This window comes from Amphiura filiformis, chromosome 19 (assembly GCF_039555335.1).
Source record: "Amphiura filiformis chromosome 19, Afil_fr2py, whole genome shotgun sequence".
Taxonomy (NCBI): domain Eukaryota; kingdom Metazoa; phylum Echinodermata; class Ophiuroidea; order Amphilepidida; family Amphiuridae; genus Amphiura; species Amphiura filiformis.
This window is the reverse complement of record NC_092646.1, coordinates 33971621-33993807: the sequence shown is the minus strand read 5'-3', so window position 1 is coordinate 33993807 and position 22187 is coordinate 33971621. Positions and strand designations below refer to the sequence as shown.

The following is a 22187-nucleotide window of genomic DNA, read 5'->3' as shown; positions in this document are numbered from 1 at the left end:
GCCAAGACAGAGGTATGTATACGTACATTATGTAGGATGCATAACTTATAAGTTTCCCCTAACACTTTATGGGAAGCAAAGATCACATGGTTAGAATATGGGATGTTGGAAGCTTTACTGGACATATTGCTGCCAAGACAGAGGTATGTATACATACATTATGTAGGATCCATAACTTATAAGTTTCCCCTAACACTTTATGGGAAGCAAAGATCACATGGTTAGAATATGGGATGCAGGAAGCTTTACTGGACATGTTGCTGCCTTGACAGAGGTATGTATACATACATTATGTAGGATCCATTACTTATAAGTTTCCCCCTAACACTTTATGGGAAGCAAAGATCACATGGTTAGAATATGGGATGTTGGAAGCTTTACTGGACATATTGCTGCCAAGACAGAGGTATGTATACGTACATTATGTAGGATCCACAACTTATAAGTTTCCCCTAACACTTTATGGGAAGCAAAAGATCACATGGTTAGAATATGGGATGTTGGAAGCTTTACTGGACATATTGCTGCCAAGACAGAGGTATGTATACATACATTATGTAGGATCCATAACTTATAAGTTTCCCCCTAACACTTTATGGGAAGCAAAGATCACATGGTTAGAATATGGGATGCAGGAAGCTTTACTGGACATGTTGCTGCCTTGACAGAGGTATGTATACATACATTATGTAGGATCCATTACTTATAAGTTTCCCCCTAACACTTTATGGGAAGCAAAGATCACATGGTTAGAATATGGGATGTTGGAAGCTTTACTGGACATATTGCTGCCTTGACAGAGGTATGTATACATACATTATGTACGATGCATAACTTATAAGTTTCCCCCTAACACTTTATGGGAAGCAAAGATCACATGGTTAGAATATGTGATGCAGGAAGCTTTACTGGACATATTGCTGCCAAGACAGAGGTATGTATACGTACATTATGTAGGATCCATAACTTATAAGTTTCCCCTAACACTTTATGGGAAGCAAAGATCACATGGTTAGAATATGGGATGTTGGAAGCTTTACTGGACATATTGCTGCCAAGACAGAGGTATGTATACGTACATTATGTAGGATCCACAACTTATAAGTTTCCCCCTAACACTTTATGGGAAGCAAAGATCACATGGTTAGAATATGGGATGTTGGAAGCTTTACTGGACATATTGCTGCCAAGACAGAGGTATGTATACGTACATTATGTAGGATGCATAACTTATAAGTTTCCCCCTAACACTTTATGGGAAGCAAAGATCACATGGTTAGAATATGGGATGTTGGAAGCTTTACTGGACATATTGCTGCCAAGACAGAGGTATGTATACGTACATTATGTAGGATGCATAACTTATAAGTTTCCCCTAACACTTTATGGGAAGCAAAGATCACATGGTTAGAATATGGGATGTTGGAAGCTTTACTGGACATATTGCTGCCAAGACAGAGGTATGTATACATACATTATATAGAATCCATAACTTAATAAGTTTCCCCCTAACGCTGTACTGGAAGCAAAGATCACATGATTAGAATATGTGATGCAGGAAGCTTTACTGGCCATTTTGCTGCCAAGACAGAGGTATGTATACGTATATTATGTAGGATCCATAACTTATAAGTTTCCCCCTAACGGTTTACTGGAAGCAAAGATTACATGGTTAGAATATGTGATGCAGGAAGCTTTACTGGACATATTGCTGCCAAGACAGAGGTATGTATACATACATTATGTAGGATCCACAACTTATAAGTTTCCCCCTAACGCTTTTTTGAAATGAAACAGAAATATATTGCAAAATATAAAAATGTATGTGTAACCTTATTTGTTTGTCATGTGGACCAATTTATAGCGTCACACATCATTGCGTTCAGTTACAATGGTTCATTTTCTCATTACAAATTATAAGTTTTGGTTTCTCTTTTGTTCAGAAACCAAAAATCAAGGGATTAAAAAGTGGAGACAAACTGTTCTGCAATCATAACACTATTGTGCGCTGGGAGAGTATATATTGGTCTATTGTGCTAAGTATAATTATTATTGGATATTCACACGATTTATAACAAACTGAAATGTAAACCAAATCTCCTTACTGCAAATTTTAAGTTTCTAACAAAGGGTAGAAACAAAGATATCGATAATCATGTCAGTCAAGAGCTTAGGATACTAGGAAACCATGTGACCAAAACCAAAATTAAAACATTTAGAAGGAGGGATTATGTAAACAGCTGTTCTAAAAGTTGACTCCAGTTGACTCCTGAGACATGTAAAAAGTCTCTATTCATTGATGAAGCATTTAAGTTGCCAAACCTGATGAACTTGTCTGTCATTGTTTTTTCTCATTTTTAATGTAGCATCATACAAGCAAGGTGACGGGCTGTGTGTTTTCATCAGATGGAACAAAGGCAGCCTCATCAAGTAGAACAGATGGAGCATGGCTCTGGGATTGCACTGTGACACCACCAAGAATTACCCTCTTCTTAGCATCCAGGGAGTCATGTAAAGGTATGCACTGTTTGTAGGTAGCAGGTCATTTCTGTGTCACAAATTTCAACTGAGCCATACTGATTTCGAAGTATACTTAGTCCGATGAATGCTTTTTTTGCTTAGTTACCAGACTATCTACTCAGACTCTTGTTACGAGTCGTACTTGACTCAAGGCCAAAATCACCTTTTACCCGAACTCACACGAATGCACAACACAAATACACTGTTTAAGCTAACAAAATCTAAATCTTTAATTGAAAGCAAGTTTTTAATGATACAATATATGACAACAAATACACATACACAATAATCAAATATAATCACTCTTTAACTATTTAGTACTTAGCCAGCATTCTTCTTCTTGGTGATCATAAAGTTCTTGCAATGTTCTGGACGACTGATGTAATATATCCTTATTCACTTGTCCTGTGAAAATCAGCAAAAGTCCAGTGTACACTTGCATTGATAAATCCTTGCGTATAAAATCCTCATACGAAAATGGTGTTACTCTCTCCCAAGTACTAAACTCCTTGCGTCGTTCTCCAAACACATTCGTAACTCCTTGCTCAGTTCTCCTAATCACTTTACTCCTTGCGCCGTTCTCCAATATTAAACTCCTTGCGCTGCTTTCTCCAAACTTGGTGCTATTTCCACCTTTCACACAATATCTTCAGGAAGCAGGACTGCGATGCAGTTGTCCCCACTTATTTTGACAGTTGCGTTGAATCAAAATACCAGACTTCAGCAAGTCGACAGAAGAATATATTTCCTTTCTTGGAAGAATAACGTTCTTTGACGTATTCTAGATCTTCTCTGACAACACTGGTAAATAGTAGTACTTTGACTACATAAAATATTTCTGGTTTGTAATTTCCTTTCTTTCAAGGAATTGGACTGTAAGCATAGCCCAGATCAACACTATCAACTGTCACAATAATAAAGGCTATTGCAGCCTGTCAGATCTGTATCCAGATGATAATAATTGTAACACAATTTCATAAAGTCGCCTCTACAATCCGCAGTAGACCCTGATGTCTTACTTTGGTCCATTTTCGTAGCTTTGAAATAACCATATTTCAGGCAAGGCTGAACTTGTAGCACTGTAGGAATCCTCCATGGCTACACTTTGAAATACTCCTGAGTATCCAGAATAACTGGTTAACATTAAATACTCTCTTTTTGAGAGCTGTAGCTACATCCATTCACATTACAATCAAATCGATACAGGTCTGCCTAGAATTATTATTAACATTGTGTTTTATCCCCCATCTGGGATTTTCCCAATGTTCTAATCATAAACATTAACATTTCACCTTACATCACTTCCTGTGGGTTTTTCCCATGATGTCATCATCTTTCTTTACAGTCTCAGGGATTTCCCTTTGAAATAAATAGTCTTGATAAATGATGTTGTTATTGCATTCATCTGGGTTTTCCCCTAGATGTAATAATAAACAAACTATTGCATGATTATAAAGGTAACTTCCCCTATTTCATGACGTACAATTATACAGGGTACATCACACTCTGATCGCTCAAGAAAGATGAACGCAAAAGTTCCGCCCGAAAAAAAAAGTAGGTGGGATGATTTTAGGAATTATTTGGTTTTCCTTCTAGTGTATGCTGGGTGATCTATAGATTAAAAAGGCCCTAGTTAGACTAGGTATACTGTAAAGCATATTATTTAGCAGCTTAAACAATTTAGTGATTTGAAACACAAACCATAATATTTGCAGCATGTATTTTTATTAGATTGATACATTTTTCAAAAGCTTACATAAGAAAATATATTGGAGCATGTCAATTTCAAGCAAATTCATGTCACTCACAATATGCACATGGGCATTTTGTGCTTGATAGTAATATTTATTGGCTGTTCACAAATGAAATATCATTTCAGGCACAACTCATTGTATATTTCACACATTACCCATTTTCATCTAATTTGAGATATCAAAAAGTCTTATACTTATTACTCTGATTGGAACTGGCTATGAGGATCTGGTCATTCTCTGCACTTGCCCAACAATTCAAATGCAGTAATGGAGAAAGTGATTTTTGATATTTGCCAGGAATTAAAACCAAGGACCTCTTGCACTGGAGCCAAATGGCCTTCCCATTGACAACTACACTACCAGACTCTTATTGGTGCCACTTGCACATACAGGTACACCCTCACCAAGGTACTGGGCTGGTACACACAGAGTACCTATACAGTACTAATGCTGCTACTGCTACCACATACGACTCACTAGCTGTGATACTGCACTGGTACTACACTGACACTCCTCTGGCGACAATGTACATGTACTTGTGCAGGTGGCCCCAATAGGAATTTGGTAGTGTTCATATATCCATATCTATATGTTTTTCTTTCACAGAGTTGCATTCTGTGGCTTGCATGTCTGATGATGGTGAATTTGTAGCTGGATTCTGTAATGAAAATGACATTGATGTGTGGAACACAAATAGTCCAAGATTGAGTAACAAAATCACAGTGCAATCTGCTCATAGGTAAGACATCTCACTCGCCTGCAATGGGCTATTCCAGTTGAAATCCATACACCCCCTATGGAAAACATGACCTTAATCTCCCACACAGGGGGTGTTGGTTTCAAATGGAATCATGCACCCATTCAGTATTTCAAATGAAAATTACCCAATTGTGTATTCTATTTGAAACAGGTACTTGCTCTGCAGAAGACATCAGTTAAATCTTTAAAGGGGGAGCATGGATTTCAATTGAATAACTCAGGCGCTGCTCATACAGGCTGTATCAAAATGATCAGTACTCATCAATTATGTTTATTGAAAAGACTTCCTCTTCCAAATGCAACATTGAAATGTCCAAAATATAGTCTTTATGACTTGTTATACAACAAATCCACAACATATTTGGATCTTATCTTGCAGTTTGATGTGTCAGACCAGACTCGTCCATTATCAATAAAATGATGGGTACCAATCGCTTTGTTACAGCTTGTATGTGATCATCAATGGGAATTAGTCGGATGTCGCTAATATTGTTTTTCAGATATTGGCAAAAACAGTGTTGAATTTCATTTGTTTTGCATTATTATCAGCCATTGATAAATTACTTCGACTAACCAGATGTCTGACTTTAATGTTATTTACTTCAAAATGTAGCATTCGTAGACTGTCAGCAAAAGATGATGTAAAAAACCTCTAATTGAAAATTATCGATATGTGACTCATTCTCTTTGATCATGTCACATATAAATGATGCTGAATGATTGGCAAAATATTTTTGGAATGCCATACATGTGGTCACCAGGATTAGAGACATTCTGTATTTTTTCCACACTATTTCTGTTTGTTTTCTGTTTACAGGATGATGCCATATGTCAATCCACAATACTTCTTCCTGATGTTCAACAAAGCCCTCATGGCATGCTTCATGACATCAAATCGGTTTGGTGTGGTAGTCCTAGCAGAAGTCATCTCCGAGGCGTGTTTAAAAGATTGGCGGGCTAATCCAGAAAGGGAGCCCTCATTCTATGAATATGCACAAGAGACGTTGGAGTTTGATCATACTGCAAACTATAAGGTAGGTAGCAAGAATAACGGAGCCGGGAGCATCTGTTTACCTTTGATAAACCTGTAAAGATTAAAACATAAGCTAAAAAATAACACCCAATTGACTTTGTACCATACATGTGCGTTTTTGAAGATATAGATAATTTGTCAAGGGTTAGACAATTTGTCAAGGGTTCATTAATAGTGCCAATGCAGTACTGAGAGATGCAGCAATGACATTTTTCCAATTACTCAAAACTGTATGGAGCTGAACAGAAAGTAACAGGCAATTATTGATTTAGTAATGTGAGGTAGAACTTTTTGAGTACCCAGCGCCAAGTGGTTACAAACAGTGCTGGACAAGCTACATATTACTGACACATATGTGCATTCATCATCTATAGCTTTCATCTTTCAAGTTTTATTTCACTCACTATGTGGAGTGAGTGGAGTAGAATGATGGCGTAGGAGAATACTAGTTGGTCAGATGGTATAATGCCTTAACAATCGCCATCATACTCCGTCAATTTACTACAGAATATATTGTATACTCAACTTATATTTTAAAATTATAAGACTGACAACAAATGTATTGTTGTTCCTACGTATTATGACCTGGGATACATTAGGGCAAATATTGATGTAAATCCACTCTTCCTTCCCATAATTCAACTTCCTTGCCCACCCCACCTCCTCTGAGAAGATTTGTATCCCTATTGATACATCCAATGCATTGTTTACATTGTAGGTGATGGATGCTGCATTGAGATATGACGGCACACAGCTTGTCACAGTCTCCAAGAAACTAGCTGAGACCAATCTCTTGGATACACTGATAACACGAAAGAGAGATACCTACATGGATGGAGCGGTCCTCGTCAACATTTGGAATGTACACAACCAGGAGATCATCCTGAAATGCACGTTAGCGGATAAGCTTACTCGGTTTCATTGCGTCGGATTTCTTACAAAGTTTCCGATGATATTCATGCAAGAAGATTTCAAGGAAGTCAATGTTAACAACACAAGGCCAAGAACTGGTAGAGCTCAAAGACCAAAACAGACTTCATACACGGTGACACGGATCCTCAATCCCGAATCGGGTGAAGTCGTGGGGAAGTTGACGATACAGGGAGAATACGATACGTTGAAGATTCCTGTTGGAACATCTATACAGGGGCAGATAACATTGCAAGACGCAATGGAGAGAATCAAGATCAGTTGTATGACGCCGGATGGAGTGTTTATGAGCACAAATTTAATCAAGAATAATCCAATGGCAAAGTTTGTGCTTAAAGAATCCGTTGCTACGTCATACGCATTCTCAAGCGATAACCAGACATGTATGGTTGGCTTTGATACAGGGTCTGTTAGGTTTCTGCGGCTTGAGAATATTAAGAAGAAAACATTCCTGGTTAAGAGTTAAAAACTATCACTGTACATACAGTTCTGTGAATTACTGGAGGTGCTAGTGTGCGTAATGATCTCCTCAAGGCCCAGGTTGTGCTTTTAGTAGCTACTATAGTTTTAGGTCTACGACAGGTTCAGCAACCCCTGCTATTGGTGGCATCTGGCAACCTGTATTGGGAATATACAGGCTGTGTGGTGCAGATTTTCCAAAATAACTGCATGATAGATGCAATCAATATAGTGAGGCTGTAATCAACGGAAATACTGAACAGTGTGAGTGCACTATGAGCATAACAGGCATAGTGCGAGGTGAGAGCTACCTGCCGATTGGTCAAAATGAATATTGAGTCCAATTTGAACCAAACGAGGGTATTAATAAGATCATCTGCAAATGCAAGTTTCAGATTTCACACCACCAAATAGAATTATATGGTTGTGCGCCCTTATTTTCACTTCTTAGAAAAACCCATGCTCAATTTAAGCATTAAAATGAGCAGAAATTTGCATAATTTTAGCCAAATTTGGATTGGTCATGATTAGTAATATTAATTCCTGCAAGTGTACCACAGATGGAAGAGATCAAATAACTTTTAATGATTTTAAGCAGCCTTTTCTTTACAGAAACACTGGCATGGTTTTGCCTGTAAAATAGGCAATTCCCAGACATCGTGAGACTTGAGGGCCAGTCGTAAAAAATAATGACGGTCAACCTATATTTTTTTCCCAGCCAGAGGGATCAGGCAAAGGCTGATTTTAACCATCATAGCTGTCGCTTAAAACTGAGTCGCTCCTGTGAAGAAAAAATGATGTTTTCTTAAGGCAAATTTAGCACATATCTCTATGGGACCCTGATTTGGTGGCGTGAGATCTGAAGCCTAGTCATATTTGGCAATTGAAATGAGCATTTCAAGTTATCAACCAATCAGAAATGCTGTTAGATGACCAGTTATAGTGTCCAGGGGGTTAAGTCTGGTTAACTTTTGTACACATGGAATACGACCAATTTCCTGTGGTTCCTTGTGTTTTCCATAGTGATAAATATCAAGAACAAAGCTGAGATCAAAACTAATTACTTGAATGCAAAATATCAGCTGCACAAAAACTAAACATGGTAGTGGGAAAAATTGATCGGAAAAACGACAGACTCGATATACTGACCTTTCAGCTTATCATAGAAGAAGGAGTACTAGATATCTCAAATCGGATTTCATAATGATTCTGTCTCATCGCTGTTGTGTTGCAGCAACATTAAATATCATTCCATAACATTAAAAGTACCTTGAGATCCATCTGATGGATGATATGCTTCAAATTACAAAACCTGGTTTTTATACTGGTGTGTGTGTCTTTGTCAGTAGTAATTAGGTGTAGAAACAGTATTATTGTTCCCAAAGGAGAAAAACCCAACAAAATAACCAAAGATGTTGCCTTAGATGAAAACCAAAGACACTGCAAACAAATCATTGTATTGTGATATCCTCATTTTGTGATAAAACATGAAACTTTTTTCATGGTATTTTGGGCCTGTGGGATGTGTGTGTGTGTGGGGGGGGTGAGTACAGAGGTATATATATAATCATCACCCTTTGCCAGTAGTAATTTGCTGTAGAAACAGTATTATTGTTTCCACGGGAGAAAAACCCAAGAAAATAACCAAAGATGTTGCCTTAGATGAAAACCAAAGACACTGCAAACAAAACTTTGTATTGTGATATCTACTTTGTGACAAAACATGTAACTTTTTTTATGATATTTTGGGCCAGTGGGATGTGAGTGTGGGAGGGGGGGGGGGTGTTGTGAGTACAGAGATTTATAATCATCAACCTTTGCCAGTATTAATTTGCTGTAGAAACAGTATTATTGTTCCCATGGGAGAAAAACACTGCAAACAAAACATTGTATTGTGATATCCTCATTTTGTGACAAAACATGTAACTTTTTTATGATATTTTGGGCCTGTGGGCTATTCCAGTTGAAATCCATGCACCCCCTTCTGAAGACGCAGCATTAATCTCCTGCACAGGAAATTGGAACCATTTGAAATCCATACCCCCTGTGTGGGAGATTAAGGTCATGTCTTCCATAGGGGTGTATGGATTTCAACTGGAATAGCCCAATTTATATGTGTGTGAATTAATTTGTCTGACTTGATTTATCAATAACTTAAAAATGCTAATCTTGATTATTTTCATCACAGTGTTCAACCCATAGAAATAAAACAAGAGAACCAGGACTCCCTATACCGCCACATGCTATATACAGTTATGGCCGGGGAAAAGAACAAAAACAATTCTGTGTGATAATCATGCCATAACGCTATAACATCCTTTGACAGAGCCAGTGTGTTGCACCATGAAGCATAGATTATTTTCGGATGCATTTCAAGCAAAAACTAATACCCCCAAATTTTTGCCATTATGGTGTATCAATCAAGATGGCAGTCGAGTCCTGGTTCTCTGCATGGTTTTAATTCTGTGGTTCAAACATCCCTATAAGCATGACCCTTTTGTAAATCATACTCTGGGAAAAATAGCAGAAAGTATAAAGCAGCTTCAAACTTGAGTGTTCTTTCAGAAAGTATATCAAAATACATTATCCTCTTGTTGCTTTGAGTATGGTAGTAACACCAAAATGTCTGTCTGTATATGAGAGAGCATTCCAATTGTGCCACCTTTGGGCGGTCTGAATGTAAACATGTGACATAGGTCAACTCATCTATATACTACTGTGCTATATCCGTCCTAAAGTAAAATTGCACACATTTTTTGTAAGTCATATATATTTTTGAACTTTAAGTTGATTGCCACTGTATACCATTTGTTTTAGAAGCTGTTTGACCTCTGTATGACCCTTTACATTCCTCATCCCAAAATGCCTAATACTGATAGGAGCCAATAAAAATATCGTTAAAATAGGTGGTCTTGAGAAGCAATATATCCAACAATTTTTAAGACTCCAAAACAAGGTAAATGGCGAGCAGGTGATCTAAATGCTTCTTAAATAAAATAAGCTAGAAAATATATTATTTTTAGTCACATAAGACTGGTCTGTAAGGCCGAGTGTCTTGTCTGATCAAATTTTACATGACTTGTATTATATTCTGTAGATTATATAATGGTGAACAATCCGTCCAAGTGAATGTGTGTGTACACTTTATACAAAGAATGCAATAGGCAATATGTATATATTTTTATTGAATCGGTTACATACTTGCCAATAATGATAAATACACAATGTTAAACCCTACTTTGAGAACCATCAGAACAAAAAGATCTGTGTGAATCCACATTAAGTTTGGTAGTGACATCAGTGCTTTATGCCCTGCAAGCGTGCCAACAAGTCGCCCTTGTATGCATGGGATATACTCTGTGGAAATATGTTACACACAGTTCAACTGCGACAAGACTTTTCAGTATATTGGTGGTTAATGTATCTTGTACAATGTACATATTTATAAGAATTTGAGTTGCTTGTAAATAATTCAGTATTGTATAATTTGTAATGAATTATTATGTAGATTAATAGGTTAATATATGTTGATATTTGAATAAATCATGTAAATTTTGAACATTGTATCTAGAATCATGTAGAGATGTATATTTGATGTAGAGAATATTTGAACCTATGGGCTGAATTATTGACCTGCAAGAACTTTTTTGATTGGTTATGAAGCAGTATATATCATATATTGAGCCAATCAGAGATGATGTATGAATAGTCAGTAGGATGCAGAAGATGAGGTTTCAAATTGCTCAGAAGTTCTAAAAGGTTAACATTCATATAATGTGCAAAGAACAATATAAAAATGTGCCTAAATTGCCATAAAGATATATTTTCTATCAATGTCCTCACCTTGAATTGTGGCTTGCTTTTTATAATAAGTGTAATAATGTGCAAATAAAAAGATTGTGCTTTCATCTTACGTGTGACACAATCTGATCTTAACCACCATTAAGTCGTTAATAATGAAATAATGAAGGTATATGCTGACATAAGGAGCAAATAAACAATTAAAATGAAAGAATATTTGTTTACAAATGTTTTTATTATGAAAACGTTCTGTGAGCTTTGAGACAAACCTTTTTTGGGGGGCCTTACTTGTTCAGTGATGGTTGCTCAATGCGCTCCCTTTTATGCCTCGCCTATGTCATTGTCCCTCCTGATCCAGAATAACAACTTCCTCGTTTTTAATTGAGTGTCCAGTATCCTATCACGTGACCAGCCCAACGGGTCAGTTGCCTGAATGAAGTCTGGTGGTTCCAGATGCAAATTGCAAAAAGTAAATTTCAGTATTTGATTTAATTCCAAAACTCAGACTAAGAACATTCACTCACTGCTACTGCTATTTATATTACATATTTTGACAATAGAAGGTGTAAATTTGTCCTTCACTTGATTTTAGATGCAAAATAAAAGGAAAATTACAGCGTCATTGCATATTAGTACAAAGCTTTTATTTCATTAGCTCGCTTTTTTGATACGGCAAGTGACAAATTACAGTGTCATTGCATATCATTCAGAAAAAGCTTTTATATCATTAGTTACACCTGTGTGCTTTCAATTTCAAGTTATTACTGCATGCCAACACCTAGAGTGTTCATAAAATCAATTTATTAAATTTGTATACATTGTCTGTGTTAATTTGTAAATGATACAGAACAATATTGTGTATAGGTTATTATGCTTCCCACTCAAGTCAGTGCTAACAACCTACTCCAGTTTCCAGAAAAATATTATCCTGTTCTGCCAATGAAACATAACTAAATCCCAATTCTTTTAGTTAATTCTAACTGGCAATTAAAGTCAGATTTTAATATTTGGCAAATTTGTGAAAATACTACAGAAAAATATTATCCTGTTCTACCAATAAAGCCATGTTGGCTAAATCCCAATCCTTTTTTTCTAACTGGCAATTAAAGTCATATGTTAAAATTTGACAAATTTGTGGAAATACAGGCTAAAACCTGTGCTTTTTATGTTGTGACAAACAAACGCAAAAACGTATACAAAGACTAATTTCAGTTTATGTATTGTATTTTTGTTTTAAATACATTTGTTAATCTCTTTTATAACCCATTATCAAAATTACCTTAAACATAAATTATGAGCTTAGTCCTATACTCACGATGTTGAATGCTTAGACTTGCGCCAAGTCTGAATTTTATGATTTTTTATGTTTTTGCAACATATTTCCCTCTAATTGCAAATTGAACTTTTGTTGTCAGTTACAACTAAAGGATTATAATTCAGCTGTTTCATTTGACAAAACAAATGTTTTTTTAATCGAAAAATATTAATGTAACGTTGTATTTTTATTTTGGCAATTAAGTGCAGGGACAGTTGCTTTTGTCACATGACATCAAGCGGATTTGATATTTGAAATACTGACATGCAGTGTTCATGTTATCATCTCAAATTCAATTACCACAACTTGGCCACACACTGTTGATGCAATAAGTCATGTTCATGCGTGGCTCTTTTGCGGCAATATTTTACAAATTATGCATGGTCTTCAGTTCAGTGCAACGGTGCAATACAACCAATTTTGCTAATGTATTTGTATTCAGCATAGTTGTATTAAGTCAACTTGAAACGACAAATTGGAGTGTATAATCGGCTAAAGAACGCTTTTGGTTCATTAATAAAAATACTACACAAACTACCACTTCTACATAGACAGACGGGGAGAGTATAGTGGTTTCCTAGCAATTGCTTTAAGCCAGGAACTTCAGGATAAATAGTCATGTTATTTACAAGATGCCAAAGCAAAATGCTCCTGCCATCTACAAGACTCAAGTAAATATTTCATCTTATTGATGGAACATGATAGTCATTTATACTCTTTATACTTTCATCAATTATCTAAAAACCAAGAGCATCTTCATCATCATCAATCGGCTGTGGAAAAGACAACTACAACTTTGTTGATCCTGGGCCAGAGATTTGGTCTTCTTAGTCTTGGAACATCACTATCCCCAAGCAGGCATTGCATATAGGTATAAGAAATGGTATACGCTGCCGTGTACAAAGAGCATACAATTTAACAGGTTCGTCATCTGACATGCCGAGTTGCTAAAGAAACTGAAGCTGTTGACTTCTTACATGTCACAAAGGTGTGGTGTTATAAACAGAGGAATTGGTGACACAGTCTGATTCACAGTAAATATTTGAAGCATGGAGGATGCTCACTGTACTGCAGAAAACACTATTAATATTACAGATGATGCCACCGCTTCACTATTGGTATATTCTCCTGTGACGAAGATATCCCTATCTATCATAATGTTGATTGTATTACTTGCAGGGCTGTTAGGCCATGGATTATTCTTTCTGACTGTTTATCGAATCCAACATATGCAAACTGTTACCAATACGTATCTTTGCAGCGTTTCAATTGCAGATCTGATATTTATCTTCTATTTTGCATCTATATTTTTCTATGCATTATTAACAAATACCTTGAAAAGAGGAGTGCCATTTGCTACCTCTCACGGTTGCATGCTGTCAAATTCCTTCGCTTTATTCCCATACTATGTGTCTGTCATTTTGATAACACTTGTTACATTAGAGCGCTTCTATGCGATATGTCTACCCCTCTCCCAGTGGACCCTCTCTGGTAAATCTCGTACAAGGCAAGTTATCATAGTTAGTTGGGTCGTCGCTTGTTTCCTAACAGCAGCCATGATCCCAGAATACGGTGCAATTGGTTTTGAGTGTATAATCTGGCCGAATGAGGAACGATATGAAGGGCTCCCAGATAAACGTTGGAATTGTGACGTAATTAGCAACTCTGTTTCTCTCAGAATTTACAGTATTGTTGTTGTTGCAACAATTTATTTGCTTCTTCTAATCGTGAACTTTGTCATGTATGCTGCTATTATTCGAGCATTAAGCAACCGATTTGTAGCCAGCTCCTCAGGTGAGCAACGTAAAAGTGAAGTTACGAAAGTTCGTAATCAAGTCGCTCGACTTCTGATCATATTTGGAATTGTATTCTTTGTCTGTCAGACACCTAAACGACTATCATCAATCTCAGATCACTTGAGTCAGCTTGGAACCAAAGGATTTTTGCCTGACGAATATTTCTTAAATTTAATATTACCAAATACTTTAGTACTTTTAAACTCTGTGATTAATCCATACTTGTATGTGATTTTCAGTAAGTTATACCGCGATGCATTTCTTGAAGCACTTAATCTTAAGAAAAAATCTCAGTTCACAAAAGAAAACAATTCTGCTTCACCAAAAAATAGTAGAGCGTGAATCCCAGGTTTTAGGAATAACTGAATCAAAGTCTTGTTGAGACCTTTTGGAACATTGAACAATCTTAAAAATGGAGATCTGAAAATTGTAATCTGAAACCCACATATGAATATTTCTTGGGGTGGGTAGGTGTTAAGCCTTAGCTGAATCCAAACGTAGAGAAAGTAATTTCTGGAATTAAGTTTTTTATATGAATTGACTGTTAAAGTTTATGTGTGCATAAGTTATAGCATGTACACTGTTTTATTGTTTTTGATAGGATGTACAACAATAAAATGTCAATCCTATATGTGTACAGAAGCTTTTATTATACACTCTCTTTCAAATTTCAATGACTGCTTAAGGGAGGGGTAATGGGCAGGAACCCGGTTTGGATTCCAGAGGGAGTGTGCCTGCAAGAGACACAGCCATCAGAAAAGGAATAGCTCAGATCGCGCGCCAAATAAGTTAGCAGTTCAGAAATTGATATTTTTCCAGCCTTGAAAAAAATTAGCCAGAGCGGGGAATCGAACCCGGGACCTCGCGGTTCTGAAACTCAATGCATTACCACTACGCCAACTAGCCATTTACTGTGAGAAGTTTGATAGTAGTCCTTGATATTGCTGAATAGAATAAATCAATACTGATATTTATCTAATGTACGATGTTATTCAAATGTCAGTAAATAAACAAATAAATAAATAGACATAGGACCCAAAAATAAATAAATAAATACATAATGCAGAATGCAGTTAGTATTTTAGTTACTAAATTCCAACATTCTATTATTTATTATTTTCTGCTATACACGCAAAGGAGCTGTGCATTTAATATCCGCGCCTAATCAATAATGGGTATTTCACTACATAGTCAAACTGATGTGTGCCCTGACGGATTATCAATTGACCAGCTGCTAAATCAATAAGTCTTTTATCTGTATGCTTTATAACCATGATAACAGATTAAGAGTCTGTAACAAGGTCGGTCATTGGCGGCTTGCTAATCGGTTCTGGCAATTACAAATAGCAGCACCAATCACAGCACATGTTTGATAATGGGCAACCAACGTATCCATAATAGTATAGTTTAGGCGCTGACGCAAGCTTTCATGCGGGAAATATGAACACGTTCTCGCTAGTCGTACCCTTTTTCGAGATATTGATACGGCGCTAAAGGTTACGGCTTTTCCAGACACAGCGAAGAACCCTATAAACAGAGGTAAGTTATCATCTTGTTACAAGGAATTCAAAGTAATTTTATCATCAATAGATCCACATAGAGGAATACGACATCTATCGTGAGCCAATCTGCATTCTGTTGCCTGCAAAAGCCGACGATCAAAGTAAAATTATAAAAGGAGCAAGACCAGATATCAACGTTAAATCACGGTAAGCCTAAAATCGCATCGAAAACGCCAACATGCAGTCACAAAATTTATAATATTACTAAATCACCACAACGAATTGTAACGTAGGTATGCAGAAAAGAGTTGTATTAGCAATAACAAAGTATGTGCAAAAAGATTTGTCTTTAGCATGTCGCTTTTTTGAAATATCGCTAAAATATGAAATTTTGGAAAAACGCCCCAAAATTTAAAAAAGAAACACGAACCTTCCAAAATAAATATATATTAGCACTCGGCGGCCCAGTCACTACCTGTCGCTGTGATTTGAGGTAACTCGTGGCTTCCCTTCTCCAGATACCTGTACTTCAAGGTCGCTCATACCCCAGCCCTTAACAGTAGTTATATAGTTTTTATACCGTATATTGTTATCACACTATTGTTATTAAGGTGTCCAGTCATTAAATTGGTAAAGATATGGGATCCCTTCTTATATCAATTTTTTTTTAGAAATTCACGATATAATACACGTTTTATGGCAAATGCTTAAAAATTGATATTTTTGATATTTAACAGTCCTCGAAGTAAGTCTTATCAATCTAATGACATGTACTTAAATGTGTATGTAGCTGGGGGAGCCGATGATCAATTGAAAATTTTGACCTTTCATATATCACACACAAACAAATGTGGTCTTTTGGGGAAAATGTTTATTTTCAATATGAAATGTCAAAATTTTTCTATTTATCGTTTGCTTTTCCTCTCAGCTACATAAACTTAAGTTTAAGTAAATATCATTAGATTTATAAAGTTTACTTTTCAAAAATATCCAATAATTTGTCATAAAATTTGTATTATCGCAAATTTCCAACAATCAAAATTATTTGATATCAGAAGGACATTACTCGTATTCAAAATGCAATTTGATATGCCTGGTGTACTTTCAGCTCCCACAATAATACTGTGTAAACGTTAATATCCGATTCCTTAACAAAATGCAATAATGCAACAATTACAAACAAGCACCACAATTACCTACATGGGTTACTTTCATCAAAATGTACGGTGTGACATCAATATTGGAACCATTGCAACAAATGAGATGTCATAATGTGTAGACATGAATTCACCTTTTCGGTAAATCCCATAAGCCTTTGCGAGTACACCTAAGACCTCGTCGTTTGACGTCACGCCGATCTGCGCCGATGCGCACATCGTTTATCGAACATCGTTACTGCATATTGCAAGTCGGCGTGACGTCAAATGACGAATTCTCAGGTGTACTCGCAAAGGTTTATGGGATTTACCGAAAAGGTGAATTCTGCTTCGACTGCATATTCCAAATTTTGCATTACTTTTTGGTAGATCTTTATGATCTTAAACTTGTCACTAACACTACCACTATAATGCCTAGCCATAGCCCTATTCATAATCTAAATAAAATGCCATAAACCCTATCTCTAACACGTTCTGAATTAATGACCCTTCAGACAAACAGGCTGTTCCCAAATATACCACCAAGATAACGAATAAAATACACAAAAGAAAAAGCTCTTCTTGTATAATTATTACTGCTACTGGTATTTATATTACATATTTTGACAAAAGAAAGCGCTAATTTGTTCATGTCCTTCACTTTTTCATGTCCTTCACTTTTCACTTCGCATGAGATCTCGGATCTCATGCGAAGAGTTGATTTTAAATGCAGCAAAATAAAAGGGAAATTATAGTGTCATTGCATAAAGCATAGAGGTTTTATTTCATTAGCTCGCTTTTTTAATACGGCAAGGGACAAATTATAGTGTCTGTGCATAGAGCACAAAAAGCTTTTATATCATTAGTTACACATGTCTGCTTTTAATTTTAAGATATTACTGCATGCCAACACCTTCATTGGGCTGTTCCAGACATTTTCCATACACCCCCAAAGCTGGCATTGGGATTACTTACACCTTTCCCCATCAATATTGCTTGGGAATTCCTATCATGAGATGTCGAAAGAACATCCCATTTCCCATGCAGATGCACATCAGAATGTACAAAATTGGGAATTCGAATAGCTTTTTGGTGTAAATGCATATAAATCCCAATTTACAAATGCACACCCGAAGTTTTTGGCTGGGATATCAAACTTATGTTACGGGTGGCTCGGAAAAAACTGTGTATAATTTTGCAAAATCGCCCATGGGAAATCCCACATTAATTTTATTTGTTGTTAAATTTTACTTTGTCATTTTTGAGGGGGTGTGTGGAAAATTTCTGGAACAGCCCATTGTTCATAAAGTCAAGTTATTAAATTTGTATAGATAGTCCGTGCGTTTGTAAATGATACAGCGCAATGTGAAGGTTATCATGCTTCCCATTAAAGTCGGTGCGAACACCTACTCCAGTTTCCAGAAAAATATTATCCTATTCTGCCATTGAGACATATAGCAAAATCCCAATTCTTTTTATTTAACTCTAACTGGTAGTTACAGTCCAATTTCAATATTGGGCAAATTTGTGGAAATACAGGGCAAAAAACTGTGGTTTTTATGTTATGACAATCAAGCTCAAAAACTTATACAAAAACAATGTATTCTAATTGTTTTGAAAATACATTCTCTGTTTCATAACCAATTAATATACAATTATGAGCAAACTCTTAGCCCTCTTTTATGACTCCAAAATTGTTTTAAAAAAACATGCAAAACTGCACATTTTCCTCAAATTGCTAAATATTAGAATTGGACTCTTATTGCCAGTTACAACTAAAGGATTATAATTCAGCTATGTGTTTCATTGGATAAAACAATTGCTTTTTGATCTAAAAAGGAACAGTAGGGCGTAGGGACAGTTGCTTTTGTCACATAACCATGATAACATCAAGTGCATTTGATATTTGTAACAATGGACTGACAAGCAGTGCTCATCGTTATCTCAAATTCAATCAGCACAACACTGCCACACACAGTTGGCGCAATAGCGCAGTAAGTCATGTTCATGTGTGTCTCTTCTCTACTATACAGTAATATGCAAGTATTGCCAATAAGTCGTGTACATTAACTTCTATAATATACATTTCAAATGAGTGTTCACGACAGTTCTAAATTTTTAGAAGGACCAATGGAATGGTACCAATATTTTTAAACGCCGTTTGCTCAGAACAGCAATTTAGCTTATTCGGCACTCTGCCGTGTTCATAACGATATGTGGGGCTTATGTTATCATACAAGTGGTTGCTTGTTTATTTCTTATTTTCTTTGTTTATTAATCCACTGTGCAGCTCCTACGCAATAACCGATTGGGGATTGGATATGGTAGCCTACTGTGCTGTATGGTTTTGTGTCATTTTATTTACATATTTATGAATATTAATGAGCTTGTTTGCAATTGATCACATCATTAGAAGGAAAAAACTAAAGCAATGTATAATCCATTGCAAATTTATTTGGAGCAACATTTATTTTTGTACAGGTATCATCATCAATCGAGGGGCTCACTAACTAGACACTATGCAAATAGGATGAGATTTATGATACTTAATTCTGATTGAATGTCCTTATCCAGTAGTTTTTAAAACAGTTTTGGAATTAAATCTAATACTGGAACTTACTTTGTGCAACTTTGCTACTTTGCGTTGAACCACCAGACTCTATCAGGTAACTAACTGGTCACATAGCAACGCAATGTAGCAAAAATTAAAGTTCCAGTATTATATTTGTTTTTAAAACTCAATACAATCAATGTCCTATGTTCTGTATTAACCATTTCCCAACTCTCCGATATATGATATTGAATTTATCGTAATTTGGTATAGGCCTAATCAGTTTATAATATCACTTAAAATAGAACATTTTGCTCTATTTACTTATTCATTCATGTGCCCACCCAGAACTAATATAATAAGTACGAAACAAACCTGCACGTGATTCAGTTTTTATTCAATATACTCCCATAGTCTATTCATTTTGCTTGCATGGTAACATAATTTTGTAGTACCATGATTGTGTTGTAATATAATGTTATGCTCGAATGTTTGTATTTAGACAAGTTGCTTCTAGCTGCAAGCATGACACTGATTATTTCAATTGAACATGTAATGCCAGTACACTGTTGGCGCGCGCAGTAAGTCATGTTCATGTGTGTCTCTTCTCTACTATACAGTAATATTTTACAACAGATGCATGGTCTTCAGTTCAGTGCAACAGTGCAATACAACTGATTTTGCTGATGCATTTGTATGCTGCATAGTAGTAAGTCAATTTGAAACTGCAGATTGGAGTGTAAAATCGGCTAAGAACCACTTTTTATTCATTAATGAAAAATACTACACACACTTCTACATATACCAACTGAGAAAGTAGTAGTTTCCTAGCATTTACTTGAAGGCAGGATCTTCTGCAGAAATAGTCATCTATTTACAAGATTTTCAAAGTAAATTCATACAGACTGCTACTGCCTTCTACAAGACTAAAGTATAGTCACTTATACTCCTTATGCTTTCATTTATTATCTAAAAAGCAAGAGCATCATCATCATCATCAGTCGGATGTGGAGCAGGCAACTACAAGTTTCTTCAAACTTTTGCGATCCTGGGTCTGGTTGGAACATGCATTCACTATCCTCAAGCAAGCACTGCATATGTGTAAGAAATGATTACGCTACCGACCTGGTCCCCGTTTTCCCATGTTGTTGTGTATAAAGATCATACAATATAACAGGTTCGTCATCTGGCATGTGGAGTATGTGTCCACGACACTTCTGCTGTTGACTTATTGCATGTTCCACGAGAGGCTTGGGTTTGGTTATGGCATATGGCCAGATCGAGGCATTGGTGACACAGTCTGATTCACGGTACGAGTAAATACATCAAGCATGGAGGATGTTGACTGTACTGCAGAAAACACTATTAATATTACAGATGATGCAACCGCTTTACTATTTGTATATTCTCCTATGATGAAGATATCCTTATCTATCATACTATTGATTGTATTATTTGCAGGACTGTTAGGCCATGGATTATTCTTCCTGACTGTTTATCGGATCCAACGTATGCGAACTGTTACCAATACATATCTTTGCAGCATTTCAATTGCAGATCTGATATTCATCTTCTATTTTGTATCTTCATTTGTCTACACAGTGTTTACTGACACCGTGAAAAGAGGAGCGCCGGTTGCTACCTCTCACGGTTGCATACTATTAATTTTCTTGGGTGTGTTCCCATACTATGTGTCTCTCATCTTAATAACACTTGTTACTTTAGAGCGCTTCTATGCAATATGTCTACCCCTCTCCCAGTGGACCCTCTCTAGTAAATCTCGTACAAGACAGGTTATCCTAGTCAGTTGGGTCGTCGCTCTTTCCCTAACAGCAGCCATGATCCCACACGCTGGTAAAATTCACTTTGAGTGTATAATCTGGCCGAATGAGGAACAATATGAAGGGCTACCAGATAAACGCTGGAATTGTGATGTAATAAGCAACTCTGTTTCTCTCAGAATTTACTGTATTGTTTATGTTGCAGCTAGTTATTTGATTCTTCTAATCGTGAACTTTGTCATGTATGCTGCTATCATTCGAGCATTAAGCAACCGATCTGTAGTAACCTCCTTAGGTGAGCAACGAAAGAGTGAAGTTACAGAAATTCGTAATCAAGTTGCTCGACTTCTGATCATATTTGGTATTGTTTTCTTTGTCTGTCAGACCCCTAGACGACTGTCAGCAATCTCAGATCACTTAAATCAGCTTGGAAGCCAAAGAATTTTGCCTGACCAAGGTTTCTTTGATTTCATATTAACAATATTTTTAGTACCTTTAAACTCAGTGATTAATCCTTACGTGTATGTGATTTTCAGTAAGTCATACCGTGATGCATTTCTTGAAGCACTGAATCTGAAGAAGGAATCTCAGTTAGTGAAAGAAACAAATTCTGTTTCACTAAAAAATAGTACGGTGTAAATCCCAAGTTTTTGAACTTACCTATTATCCCACTTCATATAAATGTTAACTGGATGGGGTTAAGCCCTGAATCATAAACTTGGAGAAGAACAATGGATTGACATTTCACTAAAGAGCCCATACCAGTGTACAGCTTTCCACAGCTTGGTTGAGGAATCCCTCATTCAATGGGAACATAATTATAAAGTATTGTGGCTCCAATAAGCTGCAG

General features: G+C 36.3%; 2 protein-coding genes across 2 annotated transcripts in view; both read left to right on the top strand.

Annotated features, from left to right (window-relative positions):
* LOC140140521 (NACHT and WD repeat domain-containing protein 2-like) overlaps nucleotides 1–7731 on the top strand; it is a 74900-nt gene extending 67169 nt beyond the window's left edge. The window contains 6 exon segments of the mRNA XM_072162279.1: nucleotides 77–143; nucleotides 1648–1725; nucleotides 2367–2517; nucleotides 4881–5013; nucleotides 5851–6067; nucleotides 6785–7731. Of these exon segments, the coding sequence (XP_072018380.1) occupies nucleotides 77–143; nucleotides 1648–1725; nucleotides 2367–2517; nucleotides 4881–5013; nucleotides 5851–6067; nucleotides 6785–7462 (1324 nt within the window). The 3' untranslated portion in view covers nucleotides 7463–7731.
* Nucleotides 7732–20887: 13156 nt separating this feature from the next.
* LOC140140520 (orexin receptor type 2-like) lies at nucleotides 20888–21976 on the top strand. The gene has a single exon (XM_072162278.1). The coding sequence runs from the start codon at nucleotides 20888–20890 to the stop codon at nucleotides 21974–21976; it is 1089 nt and encodes a 362-aa protein (XP_072018379.1).
* The last annotated feature ends 211 nt before the right edge of the window (nucleotides 21977–22187 follow it).

Coding starts and splice junctions, on each gene's coding strand:
- LOC140140520 (XM_072162278.1), top strand. CDS start 20,888: ATGGAGGATGTTGACTGTACTGCAGAAAACACTATTAATATTACAGAT.